This window comes from Ostrea edulis, chromosome 1 (genome assembly GCF_947568905.1).
Source record: "Ostrea edulis chromosome 1, xbOstEdul1.1, whole genome shotgun sequence".
Classification (NCBI taxonomy): Eukaryota; Metazoa; Mollusca; class Bivalvia; order Ostreida; family Ostreidae; genus Ostrea; species Ostrea edulis.
This window is the reverse complement of record NC_079164.1, coordinates 62092759-62107941: the sequence shown is the minus strand read 5'-3', so window position 1 is coordinate 62107941 and position 15183 is coordinate 62092759. Positions and strand designations below refer to the sequence as shown.

Below are 15183 nucleotides of genomic sequence, written 5' to 3'. Positions count from 1 at the left end.
TCTTCTAGTGTTGATTGTATGCCTCATCTAATGCCTCTGTTGGAATCTGATGTTGTCTGATGCATTACCCAGTGAATGCCTATGATAAAAAGTGATGATGACATAACACAGCCTTGACGGACGCCTGTTTTTACTTGGAAGTGAAGATCACCGCTACCAACTGTACACTTGAAGTTGTTGTAGAAACTCTTTATTAGCTGAATAAGGTGTTGCGGCACTTCACAAGATCTAGCAATCCTCCATAGGCTTTCTCTGTGGGTGCTATCGAATGCTTTCTCGAAGTCAACAAAATTGATGTAAAGTTTTCTTTGCCATTCATAACACTGTTCAATGATATTGCGTATATAGTGTAAACGTTTGGTCTGTGCATCCTCTACCTGGGCGAAAACCTGCTTGTTCGTTTCGCAATAAGTTGTCAATCGCATTTGATATTCGCTTAATGATTATTTTGGCCATTATCTTGCTTGGGATAGAGAGCAATGTAATTCCACGCCAGTTGTTGCAATCACTTCGTGGCCCCTTTTTTTGGAGTTCTGATGATGGTGCCTTTATTCCATTCTTCTGGTAATATTGTTTCTTTCCAGATTTCATGAAAGATGGGATGCAGGATGTTTGCTGCTTGTACCTGGTCTGTTTTGAAAAGTTCTGCATTTAGATTGTCCTTTTAGCTCTTGAAATAAGTGGTATTTTTTAAATTAGAAAAATACCACTTATTTCAAGAGCTAAAAGATCAAATTCTACATTATATACCAATTTCTAAGCAATATGGATGTACAGTTTGATGTGTTGGTGGAAACAAATTTTTTATTTGTACTGTGAAAAGATACATTTGTCATCATCTAGCTCTCGATGAAATATATTAATCCCCAGTTTGTACTTTGTCGTACATGTACATGTTAATATACTTTGTGAACAATTTATACATATATTCCGAGAAGTGCATAACCACAACCTATGGGGGCAAGCTACGGTACTGTTGGGGCATTTAAAAAAAAAATTATTTTCTCTTTTTCAGGTCTCGATATATCCCGAAATTAACCCGAGATTCACAAAGCATTTATACACGAACATTACTGTCTTCATTGCATTTAGAAAACATCTCCCTTTTTACTAATAGCATATAGCTTGTTTTTATCTAATTTTAGTTTGTCCGGCGAATTTTGCATGCATAAGGAAAGTAGATATATGTGCAGGGGCGCGCCAAATTAACATAAACGCAAGTTATTAAAGTTACCATTCCTTATTTGAAGATATTATCAATTCAATTATTGCGTGTAATATTTCAATCAAATCAACTACTGTATTGCTTGTATTCATGGACGCATCAATCGAATTGTTGCGCACAATAATTTTTTTGGTGCGTACAACCATTGAATTATCGCGGGCAATAGTTAATTTGATGCGCGCATCCATTGAATCTTGCGGGCAACAATTGAATTAATGCGCCCATCAAATTAATTATCGCTCACATCAATTAAATTGATGCACGCATCAATGTGTTGGAATTATTGATCGTAAAAAATATGAAAATATAAATGACCTAATGGTCTCTTTAATGCCGCTGAATTGAGGTATCTTTAATTATTTACAACGATTTTGAATAAGGAATTTATTAGCGCATCAATTCTTTTAAAGAGAGCAATTTAATTAAAGAGCTCATCGATTCAGTTAAGAATATGTTGAATTGAAGATGTATTTTATTAAATAATTGCTCTCTCTAGAACAATTACTGCGCGCATCAATTGAATTGATAATAATTCAATTGAAGATGGCGATAATTGTGCGCGTTTATTGAATTGTTGCGCTCATGAACTGAATTGATGTGCGCATCATTATTTCAGTTGAATTAGATAACACGCATCAGTCCAATTATTGACATCCACAACTCGAAGAGAGCAACATTTTAATATTACAGCAGAATAATTATAGCTATCAACATTTCAATTATTGACATCAACAACTCGAAGAGAGCAACATTTTAATATTACAGCAGAATAATTATAGCTATCAACATTTCAATTAATGCGCACAATAGTTAAACTTTGAAGATACCATTAATTATTTGAAGAGATCTTAGATTGAATTGTTGAGCGCATCAATTGAATTGGTGATACCGGTTCATGAATCGCATTACACGGGGGATTCTATAGTTAGCCATATGGGACCTGTATCGTACACAAAGGCTCCAGAAATATTGGGTTAGAACCATCCTTTTATAACATCCCGGATTTCCACTGTTTCCATGATTTAACGATCAACAATACCTAACCTACGTACATGTTAATGCTATAAGATGTATGTCTTCGCAATAAAGAATTATGTTATGTATGTAATTTCTACTACGTGATTTTCCAATTCCAACCCAACCCCCCAACTCCCTCCCAAAATAAACAAACAAACAAGAACTCGAAAAGAAAAAAAAAAAGGTGGTTCTACTAACAAGTGGCTGTACGGTTTCGTAAGGTTTGTTTTATAACGATAAAACCAGAAGTCGTACAAGTACCGGTGTAATCCCGGTCACATAATCTAATTCATAAATGTGTTATAAATTAAACATGTTTTAATTACCTACGAATTTATCTAAACGTTTCGCTCTAATATATGTAGACGTTTGTCTAAGCGTGTCTTTACAAACTAAAGAGAAAATATCTGGGTATCTGTGAGTATTTTTGAATCATTAAAATGCCCCTAAACCATTAGAAATATAGCATTTGGAAGAAATAACTGGGAAAAACATAAATTCACACAGAATTGTCTATCTAAGAAACGAATAAGGAAACGTTCTTAGAATATGATACAATGTCAAGACCTCTTCGTATCAAAGGTGTGTTTACTATTCAAAGAGGGATTAAAGTTTTCATGGGGAATTTCATTTCAGTACAGCGTTGCAAATATTTGAATACCATCTGTATTTGTTAGGCATATTTTTTTGATAAAATGGTTATGAATTTTACTGAAAGATACGACGACATTTACGAAAACATGCATGTCGTTGAGATTTTTGGAAACGGTTTCCTTCGGTAGGCCCTTCTCTAGTTAACTTGAGATTTTTCCTTATCTTTCGTAACTTATCCATTGAGGAAACTCTCTGAGCACGTGATTTCGTGGGAGAGATGATATAAAAGCCCGTGTACAATCTTTATCCTAATTTCGATCAGAAGGATTATGCGACACGTCGCCGTTCTTCTGTTTTTCGTTACCGCCAGCAAGGCGGTGACATTTTCGAAAAGGGCATCTGGAGGTAGGTGTAACCTTTAAACATTTGAACTTTGAACTGATGAAGATGCCGACAAGTGTGATTGGTATAAGGTTATCTTAAGCTATAGAGATTATCGATGTAATGATTTAAAACGAACAATACCGTAAACTGTGACCTATAATGCACAAGGACATTGCTGGCTTCTAAGAACTTTACACGAATTGGGAGTCCTTACTAAACTATATTTTCACTCAAATCTAATCTGACCTTTTTGGGAAGCGATCGGTCATAAATGAACATATCAAGAAATCCCCAATTCGATTTTGCGCAGTTTTCACTAGTTAAGAACTTTCACGAAACGTCGAATAAGACTTTGGTATCATTAGTTACTAGTAAATGCAATATGCTAATTACCAGTAAAGGCTACAAATTCCGGGAATTTGTCTCGAAAAACTTTCTTATAACTTCATCGTAAACATTGAGTGCAAAGGTATCAACTCCGCAGTTAAAGATAGGTCACCTTTGTCACTACCTTATCTCCCGTGTACACCTGTACTTATATTTTCTATGTTAAAGAAATTAATTACGTAGAAGATGAACAATTTAGCAAACGTTAAATGTACGTTAAACAAATTATTATCCACAGGCATTTATGTATAATATCTTCATGTACAATTGAAATTACAGATAAGGGTTTAGCCGGGGGGGGGGGGGGGGGGTATCATGATTGTTCTAAAGATTTTCCTTAAATATCAGGGACGAACTCGATTCACATTATTTTGCAATGGATTTTACTCCTTTTGCGCTTGCTTTTTATGCGCCGTGAATACGCCAGCGCTGTGGTTTAGTTTGCATGAAAATTTTTCCATCTGCTAATTCCCTTTTACAGCTAATTTATCAGGATGTTTAATTCCTTTTAGAACCACATACGCGTATAAATGCTTTGTTGGTTACAGTTGCCCATTCTCTCGTCGGGGGGATGCATTATGCACGTACATAAGTGAATCTTATGTATAGCGTCCTCTGGTGGGAAAATGACAATTGTCGCGACTCTGCATTACGGAACTCAATACAAGCTTCCTAATACGGAGTTAGTTGTCAATGTGCTCTTAACCAAACACACAGTCATAGCTGTATACTTCGTTACATATCGGTTAATCCGTAGAATTTGTCACAAAGTGGTGGACGTCTTTAAAGTGAAGCTCTTGCATCTTGGTAGTAGGCATAGTTTAGGATGTGCCGTTTAGTAGCAGCACCCTAACCGTACCCGGTTCATGATTTATTACAGTAGAGAGAGTCGACAGAATCTCCTACTTTACACAGTGACCGTCGTGAATCGTGACTGTGACCCTGACACTCATTGTCAATTGGAAATGTATAAAGGTTACAGAGTAGTTGGAATAATTAATAGTAAATGCAATGGATGGAAATAGAATACTAGTACATCGTGTATTTGGTATTGGAAACTATATAAATTATACTTTCATTGACGAAAATGAGCTATTGCATTGTAGATCAATGGAAATAAATCTAATCCTCGCGGAACCAACACAAAATCGAATTTTCGTAGAACAAACTATGTGCTCAGACAACCCCATTCGACAAACAGACTCGAAACCTTGAAGGTGATGAGAGTTTGTGGGCGCTGTCGTCCGCGTCCCTCTCGAATGAATTAAGATTGAAGACAAACCTCTTCATCCAGCATAAACACCACGAACAAAATGAAAGCTGGGTAAATCAGGGGAAAAAATAAGGTTGTTGGTTTGGGGTCGCCGGATTTTCCTAGTTGGTCTAGGACAACGCTTGTTTTCTAATTACAAAATTTTATATGAATTGTTTGTTCATTGTTTTACGCCAAGTTTTTGCCTGACACGTTTTGTATTTTTACATTTATAAGGAGCACCTTCTCTCTCCTTTTGTATTTTTACATTAATAAGGAGCACCTTCTCTCTCCTTTTGTATTTTTACATTATTAAGGAGCACCTTCTCTCTCCTTTTGTATTTTTACATTATTAAGGAGCACCTTCTCTCTTTTTGTATTTTTACATTAATAAGGAGCACCTTCTCTCTCCTTTTGTATTTTTACATTATTAAGGAGCACCTTCTCTCTCCTTTTGTATTTTTACATTATTAAGGAGCACCTTCTCTCTCCTTTTGTATTTTTACATTATTAAGGAGCACCTTCCCCCCCTAATTCCGACGTTTATATACATGCATAGTGTTTGTACAATAGAGAAATACTCAAAAACATCGCATTCAATCCGAACACCAGCATGAGCATTCCTCCTACTCACACCTTCGTTTTCAAGTTTATAATCACAACTAACCCGAGTCCTCGAGTTTACACAGATGCAGCTATCATGCCAAGTTCAAGCTACAGTGTAGTATTTATAAATATAACACGGTATAAATTGAGCTAATGTCATATAAATGACGAAGTAAAAATTTGCATAAAATGGTTAAGTTTAACAAAGTGAATATAAACCAAAGACTAGAAATAGCTGACCAGGGATTTCACAAATTCTTTTTTATTATTATCATTATAAACATACTTGTTGTAAAATGACACATATGCATTATTAACAATCACGTTTGCTGTGTGCCCAAGAGGGCCCTTATTTGGAATAAATAAATCATCATATCATACAGCGAGAAGATGGCGTCCAAAGTGGAATACGTTCGTCCCACTAGATAGAGGAAAAAAATGCCCCCTTACTTCTGTTACTGTCATTGACTATGTTCCTTTGATTTGGTAACGGACATACGTTTTCCTATTTCACAAATTACCCTCCAGTTATTTCATAACGAGCATAAGTTTTAACATCTTATCCTTTCAATGAGTAGTCATCGGGCATAGGTTTTCCTATTTTTATCTTATTTTTCATGATGTATTTTTCAATGTTTTGCGACCACTACATGTAGCAATCCATAATTGACAAAATATTTGGATTTGAAATGAGGGAATAAAAAGCTCTCTCTGTGAATAATTGGATATGTATAAGAATAGAATGTTATATGCACAAGAATAGAAAGCCATTAAACTTTTCGACCTTATCATTGACTTTGGGAACTCATTCATCTGTCTTGTTGAATTAGGAGTGACTGGATAGAAACAGAGTTAGGAGATAGGACATGTCATTCTATATTAATCATTACTTTCATTTTGTAAGATAGAAATATAGATAAAATTGGCTTTTATATACCATTCACAAGTATGTCCGTAGTCTCACAGAAGTCTTTTCTAGAAGCTAAGAGAATTGATAACGGACATAAGTTTTCCTATTTTACAATTTGATAATGGGCATACGTTTTCCTATTTTACTAATTACCTTTCAGTGACGAGCACATGTTTTCTATTTTGCTAATTACCTTTCAGTAACGAGCACATGTTTCCTATTTTACTAATTACCTTTCAGTAACGAGCACATGTTTCCTATTTTACTAATTACCTTTCAGTAACGGGCACAAGTTTCCTGCTTTACTAAATACCTTTCAGTAACGGGCATAAGTTTCCTGTTTTACTAATCACCTTTCAATAACGGACATAAGTTTCCTGTTTTACTAATTACCTTTCAATAACGGACATAAGTTTCCTGTTTTACTAATTACCTTTCAGTAACGGGCACAAGTTTCCTGCTTTACTAAATACCTTTCAGTAACGGGCATAAGTTTCCTGTTTTACTAATCACCTTTCAATAACGGACATAAGTTTCCTGTTTTACTAATTACCTTTCAGTAACGGGCATAAGTTTCCTATTTTACTAATTACCTTTCAGTAACGGGCATAAGTTTCCTATTTTACTAACTACCTTTCAGTAACGAGCATAAGTTTCCTATTTTACTAATTACCTTTCAGTAACGGGCATAAGTTTCCTATTTTACTAATTACCTTTCAGTAACGAGCACAAGTTTCCTATTTTACTAATTACCTTTCAGTAACAGGCATAAGTTTCCGGTTTTACTAATTACCATTCAGTGACGGGAACAAGTTTCCGGTTTTACTAATTACCTTCCAGTAACAGGCACAAATTTCCGGTTTTACTAATTTTCTTTCTGTAACGGGCATAAGTTTTCCCAGATTATAAATAACATCCAGTCCCCCTTGCTCCTCTTGACCTGGTCCCCTATTGTACCCCCTCTTATTTTACATCATGTCATATGCAAACTTCGGGTGTATTTTCTCAAGAGACGGTTATTATTATAGAATATTGGGAAGACAAGGCCATAAACTGATCCTTAATTGGGGGAGGGGGGAATCAGGTGGGATTTGGGCAAGGTTTCTTGCAAAATTCTTGATTCCAGGTGGAGACATCGGTGTTCGGAGTACATGTATTTGCAATGCTTTTTAGGGGGTATGTCTTGTTTGTGCTATTATGGTGCTCTTGGTTATAATTCAATGAAAATTCAACCTCCAGTTGTTTTTACACGAGGGCGAGTCAATAAGTAACCAGCCTATCCCATTTCCGATTGACCAAGATGGTCACGAATTTTATGCCTCGTTTCAATACACGTTTTATTCCTGGGTACAAAATTGCACGCGTATCGAGTCATTCTTTGTTGTAATAAGATATTGAATGTCAAACATGGCTAGATATACAAAGGCATACTTTTCATCTGAATTCAAAGTTGAGTACCGTGCTATAATTTGGTACTTGTATGTAAAGGGTAGAACAGGCAAGGAAATACACGGCAAATTAGACGATGTTTATGGGTCTTCTGTACCATCTTATACTCAGATTAAATTCTGGGCAGGGGAATTCAAACGCGGTAGAACGTCTTTAGAAGGTGAAACCAGGTCTGGACGACCACTGGATGCCACCGACGAAGAAATGTGTAAGAAAGTTCGGGATCTGGTATATACTCTAATAGGCGAATTCAGGTGGAAGAAATGACGCAAGCATTGGGCATTTCACATGGTAGCATTTCAACAATCTTACATGATCGTTTAGGCAAGTGCAAGCTAACAGCCCGTTGGGTCCCCAGATCCCTTAACTATGAGCAAATGGCAACCAGAGCATCAGTATGCAGCGCCTTGTTGAAGCGTTTTAGGTCAAAAGATGATTTTCTTTTGCTTCTGATGACTGTAGATGAAACTTGGGTTCATTATCATGAGCCAGAGAATAAAGCTCAGAGTTGTCTGTTGGTAGGGCCTGGGTTCCCGTGGCCAAAGAAGTTCAAGACGCAACCATCTGTTTGGCAAGGTGATGGCCACAGTATTTTGAGACACAAAAGGCATTATTATGTTGGACTTTTTACCCAAGAGAAGTACAATAACTGGAGTGTACTATGCAAACTTGCTAGACCAGCTGAGAACCGCCATCCGTGAAAAACGCTGAGGCAAATTCTCTAAAGAGGTTTTGCTGAAACAGGACAACGCGAGGGTTCACACCGAAGTTGCAGTGGATGCTGTAAAGCGAAACGGGTATGAATGAATATCACATCCTGCCTATTCGCCTGACCTAGCTCCTAGCGACTTCTTCCTATTCCCAAACTCGAAAAAGGATATCCGTGGACGTCATTTTCTGGTCTGATGAAGAAGTCGTGATGGCAGTTGAGGAGTGGGTCAATGGAAAGGACCCTGACTTTTTCAGTTCTGGGCTGGTGGCACTTGAACACCGTTGGTCTAAGTGCATCACACTAGAGGGCAATTAAATCGAAAAAGAAGAGGTGGATCTCAACCGGAAATAAGTTAGGCTGGTTACTTATTGACTCGTCCTCGTAACAAGGAGGACGGTTCTATTATTCTGAAATTGGGAAATACTTCCTTTCGAAACCCCATGGTTGACGGAATAAGTTATATATATATAGAAAGACTCCCGAAAAGGAAGACTTGCCCTGAAAGTTACCCCCAAACTACCTATATGTATTCAATAGATAAAATCAACGATTTTGTTATTTGGTTTTAACACAAGCATATCATACAATCTCAAGTTACACGAATATCAAGTCATATTAAAAAATGGGTTGCCTCCCCCGTGTCTAGATGGAATTGACTACTCTACCCGGTGGCTTCATTTCCATGGGCATCAAATTTCGTGACTTTGTCAAACAATTTCGCTGATACATAATTTCGACGAAATCTAACCTATGACCCTCATCTGTAAACAAAAATTGTACTTCGTTGATCACTTGAGTTCGTGGTCTAAAAAACAACGAAAATTGATACTCAACGAAATATGATGAAACCTTGTAATAACCCTCGAAATACACCTACAGTTACATACATGGAATATTAGTACTAAGATGTCTACCTTTACTAACTTTACTATCGGCTGCTTTTCTCTTTTTAGGATGTGATACACAAGCAGACGTTACTTTTCTTTTGGATTCGTCCGATACAGTAGGGCCAGAGAATTTCAAGAAACAGTTAGATTTTATCAAAAGCACAGTGAACAATTTACAAATAGCACCAGACAAAACACAAGTGAGTGTAGTGACATTTAGCAATGGTGTGTACAATCAGTTCTTCCTAAATCGATATTCCACGAAATCGGACATTATCAATGCCATTTCTGGAATTCCGTATCGAGGCGGAAGAACGCACACTGCTGACGCAATACGATACGTCACTCAAACAACGTATAACCCCATCCATGGGGCCAGAGGGAGTGTCCCGCATATTGCAGTGCTTGTCACCAACGGAGGGTCAACCACACCCGACATCACCAAGGTACAGGGACAAACTGCCAAAGACAACAATGTCATACTGTATGGAGTTGGAGTTGGGTCGGGTGTGAACATGCGGGAACTTGCCTCAGTTTCTAGTGACCCAGATTCCAGATACATTCTAAAGGCCGATAGCTACGGATCCTTGGATTCCCTCTCCAGCGTCTTATCAACTAAACTGTGTAACGGTAAATTTCTTTTATGTAAAAGAAACTTACAATGTAAAACGCAATATACTTTACTTTCAAATGCTTAGAACCGAATGTGAGTACCAATCAAGCCAAATTTCTAATTCTACTTTACAGAGCTCCCACCGAACCCAAACCAGCTACCCCCACCAAACAGTAAGTCTCCATTCTGTAACAACTTCACGAAAATTACATTTCTATTCAACTTCAGGAAATTATTGTGCTTTTTTGCTAACATTTATACCGTTTTTAGGCTGCCTGCAGAAGGCTGATCTTGCCTTTTTGGTCGATTCGTCCTCTAGCATCGGTCCCGCTAATTTCCAAAAACTTGAAACGTTCCTGAAAGGCGCGATATCACGACTGGACGTGGGCGCAGACAAAGTTCACGTAGGTCTCATGCAGTATGGCAGCTATCCATCCATAACATTTCCCCTAACCATGTACAACAGCAGAGGAGACGCACTGAAGGCTGTGGAGAACATGAATTATATGGGTGGTAGTAGTGATGCTGGTGGAGCGATCCGTTACATGACAGACAAACTGTTTGGTGCAGGGAATGGTGCGAGAGGCAACGTCCCACGTATTGCCATCGTCTTAACGGATGGTAACTCGAACAATGACGCTGACACCACGAGTGCAGCCGATAAAGCCAGACAACAAAATATAGGGTTGATTGCCGTAGGCGCTGGGCCCTCCTTACAGACCTACCAGCTAAATCATATCGCAGACTCGAGCGACAAGGTTATTACAGTCAGCAACGTGAACAACATCGACACAGTCATCGACCAAGTCCTGCAAAAGGCTTGTCAAAGTATGCGGTTTTAAACCTGGCCTCCTCACCATAAACTGAGAATCGACTAAAGTCTAAATTTCTGATCTAACAGCAATCTTGAGTGTATGTTTTATGTTTGCATTTAATTAATATACACACATCTTAATATAAAAGTAATTAAATATATACACACAAATCTTAATATACAAGTAATTAAATATATACACACAAATCTTAATATACAAGTAATTAAATATATACACACAAATCTTAATATACAAGTAATTAAATATATACACACAAATCTTAATATACAAGTAATTAAATATATACACACAAATCTTAATTTATAAGTAATTAAATATATACACACAAATCTTAATATATAAGTAATTAAAATTTTGACGTAAGTCTATTCTCAGTTCATGGTCTTACGGCCTATGAAAATTTGTAACCTTAATGTACAATGGAATGGTGCACTTAAGTATAATACAAAACATAGTCAAGAGTGGTAGATGAGTAAGGAAATTTTTTTTTTATTTGAGTAAGCAGTACATGGACATTGATTCGATGTAGATTTAAGCAGTACATTGACGTTGATTCGGTGTAGATTTAAGCAGTACATTGACTTTGATTCGGTGTAGATTTAAGCAGTGCATTGACGTAAATAAAGATTTCCAAAGTTGAAAAAGTAGGATGGTTTTGAAAATATAAATGACTTTGAATTTCTGACGTTCATGATAGATTGAATATTTATTGAATGTAATTGAGGTATTAATCTGCAAATGAATGTTAACAGAACTCAAATTGTATACATAATGTATATAATGTTTGGAAAATGATCTTTTCCATCATTAATACTGTAACTCAATTGTAAACTTCAAAACACTTTAAGAATCGTCCAGATGTATATACAGATGTAAAATTTCATAAAAATTTCATACCGATTGTTAAGCCGTTCTTGGCACACTGATTTTGACTGCGGATAACTCCGTTTACCTGATCAGGATATGGGGCTCACGGCGGGTGTGACCGGTCAACAGTGGATGCTTACTCCTCCTAGGCACCTGATCCCACCTCTGGTGTGTCCAGGGGTCCGTGTTTGCCCAACTATCTATTTTGTATTGCTTGTAGGAGTTATGAGATTGATCACTGTTCGTTATCTTCACCTTGCATGTAAAAGATAATAATTGATAAAATTATTAATAAAAGTAGCACTGATTATATTGATGGATTGAAGGCCTAGCTATAGGTTGATATGAAAAAGAATGACAGTTCGATATAATGCCTGCACAATCAGCGACATGATACGAGCAAGCCAAAGTTATATTGGATTTCAATTTTTTTTTTTAAAGTTAACGTAGATCTATAGGTTTTTATGTTAAGTTGAAAAGTCACGTGCGCATCACAGTTTATATTGGGGATTGTAAACCATGTAACATCAAACGTTTATTACTAACAACACATTGGCGTAATTATTTAAAAAATAATGTCCATGATTCAACGTTGAACCAACCTTGCAATATTTGAAAGCTTGAAAAAGAGTTCTTTCTGTCTGTTTTGTTTAAATATATTCTATAGACAAGTCTCTTTTCAGTACACGCTACGATCCCTCCCGTGACGACGTTGGCTCCAGGTGTCACACCTGCTGCAGACAAGTGTAAAGACAGGGCCAGTAACTGTCGGCAGTACGGAAAACAAGTGTGTACAAACTACAAGCCCTGGGCGACGGACAACTGCCCTCTCTTCTGTGGATTCTGTCAACGTAAGCTGTGAACATTTGTACTTTCTCCGCGATAACATCATAAGTAATCTAAGGGGTCTTCAATGTCTCTAAATACCCGTACAGCTTTCTGGAGATCACACTATGACAGGCTTGCCGCTATGTTTACGAACTATAGGAGGATTGTATTGTAATGTTAGGACAACTTAGATTTAGCGAGGGAGGTTCGGGAAACTGCATGACTTATGACTAAGATGTGTCGTAATACATATTTGATATATCTTAGTGTTAGCTCGTGAACAGCCTGCAGTCCCACATAGAGAGGGTTAATTGTTATATACGCCCGGGATTAACACACCTGTAGTCCTATAGGGATTCCTAATTGCTATATATGCCCCGGGATTACCACACCTGTAGTCCTATGTACAGGGATTCCTAATTGCTGTTACGTCCGGGATTAACACACTTGTAGTCCTATATAGGGATTCCTAATTGCTGTTACGTCCGGGATTAACACCTGTAGTCCTATATAGGGATTCCTAATTGCTGTTACGTCCGGGATTAACACACCTGTAGTCCTATATAGGGATTCCTAATTGTTGTTACGTCCGGGATTAACACCTGTAGTCCTATATAGGGATTCCTAATTGCTGTTACGTCCTGGATTCAGTAGGAGGAAGGATACAGAAATTCTAAATGGATCTACTATGTTGGAGCACATTGCTGCATTCTACCCTTTTAATCTTATTAATTTTGAATGATATTAAAATTTCTCCAAAATATTCTGATCAGATTTCGATACTATGAAAGTCATTGAGCTCATTTTCGTAGCTGAAAAAAAAAGAATATTCGCGCCATAATGCGAACAAACGCGTAACTTTTGCGTCATAACATTTTCGAATAAACGAATTTCTTTCGTTGTTTTCGAGTGCATATTATACTAGTATATGGTAAATATTACTGATAGCAAAGAAATATCCTAATCCATTTACTACATGTACGTATATAATACATAGTGATATTTGATACAATGTTGATGATTTGAAATTAAAAAAGGACTTTAAATTTGATTGAATGGACATTATGATGCTGATTAATTCATAAACCGGGACTATACAATGCAGTTAATTTTTAGGTACACATATTTTAACGGCAAAGACCCCCCCCCCCCCCCTCTCTCAAATTGCGTGTATTATATGCAGTTGCATACTCGCTTAGAACTATTAGAACTACGCGCCTGAGTACAATGGAATCAAAGGTCAATAAGATGATCTGCTAGTAAAATCCAGTCGATATGCATATATAAAAATACAAAGTACAGCTGGACAAATTTATCGTTATTCTTCTTCATTGTAATTAACAAATTATTTTCATGCTATTTTTATAATATTGAGCACATTTAAATTGCCCTCGCTAGGGTTTATGGAAACGCTTTGCGTTTATAAGGAAAACTTACGCGTTATATCGTTTCGTACTGTTTCGCGCAAGAACACGAAATTTTTGCGTTAAATATGCGTTACAATCTAATTAAAATTAGATCCTAGAATACGCTCACAATCGCTACAATAATATCTGACATATATAACCCCATAGAGGGTCACGTCCGCATGACCGTTGGCTTGGAGTATTCATGAGAACTTACGTAGAATCTAAGAAGTCTGATTTTAATCAGATTGTATGCGTTATAACGTTTTTAAATCGCGAAAGGTGAAAGTTTCGCGTATATTCGCGAATGTTTGCGTTATATAACGTGAACAATTATTTTCATCATCTACATGTACAACGATAAGCTCAACGGACTTTCGTATGATACGAGCCCCCCCCCCCCCCCCTCTATAAATAACACTCGATTTTTATGAATTGTCCTCAAAGGTGGGGTCATACGAACCCCATTTGCTACAAGTATGCTATTCATTCCTCTGTTCACGGGTGACCTGTTTTAGGACTTCTGGTATATCACTCTTTCATGTCGCCGTAATCGGAGATTCGGGGGTAGGCCAATACAATTTGTGGTAACTTATCCGTCTGCCTTATTGTTTTCTGCAAAATCGTTAGAGGGACTGATCCTCGGACCCCCCCCCCCCCAAAAAAAAACCCACTTTGTTTTTCTACAAAAACTTTAGAGGGACTGATCCACGGTTTATATATATACATGTAATATAGGTTTGTACTTTAGTCAGATTGCGCGGTGTATTCCTTGCGACAATACCTTTTGATACCAAAATTACGTACTTTGCAGTCATACATGGACATTGATCAGTGTTTCACAAACATATCTTGTTTAATATAGCCCAGCGTGTGACGTGCACTGACAAACTGAACAACTGCGCATCCTATGGACAAGGAGTTTGTACAAATTTCGCGGAATGGGCTCGCGACAACTGTCAGCAGTTCTGTGGATTTTGTGGTAAGATATGTGTAATTGTGTTTTGAAATGTACACTTTTATTTTATAAATAAATACATAGAGATTGAGATTTGGTATGAGTCTGAATTTTTTCTTTGTTTTTTTTTTTTAAATGTCTATTTATTGTTATTATTTCATTTTCAGGTCCAAGTACGACTTCAAACGGATTTTGTAAGTTCAAGCATTTGGTTCTGGCATTTATAATGTAACGCGCCATCTTTCAAGTAAT

At 37.0% G+C, this 15183-nt stretch overlaps 1 protein-coding gene across 1 annotated transcript in view; it reads left to right on the top strand.

Moving 5' to 3' along the window:
- The first annotated feature begins 3152 nt into the window (after nt 1–3152).
- Nucleotides 3153–15183, top strand: part of LOC125648395 (uncharacterized) — a 113690-nt gene continuing 101659 nt past the window's right edge. Inside the window, exons 1-7 of the mRNA XM_048875446.2 lie at nt 3153–3241; nt 9490–10053; nt 10171–10209; nt 10307–10864; nt 12423–12590; nt 14839–14955; nt 15099–15125. Of these exons, the coding sequence (XP_048731403.2) occupies nt 3166–3241; nt 9490–10053; nt 10171–10209; nt 10307–10864; nt 12423–12590; nt 14839–14955; nt 15099–15125 (1549 nt within the window). The 5' untranslated portion in view covers nt 3153–3165. The remainder of the gene's footprint in view (nt 3242–9489; nt 10054–10170; nt 10210–10306; nt 10865–12422; nt 12591–14838; nt 14956–15098; nt 15126–15183) is intronic.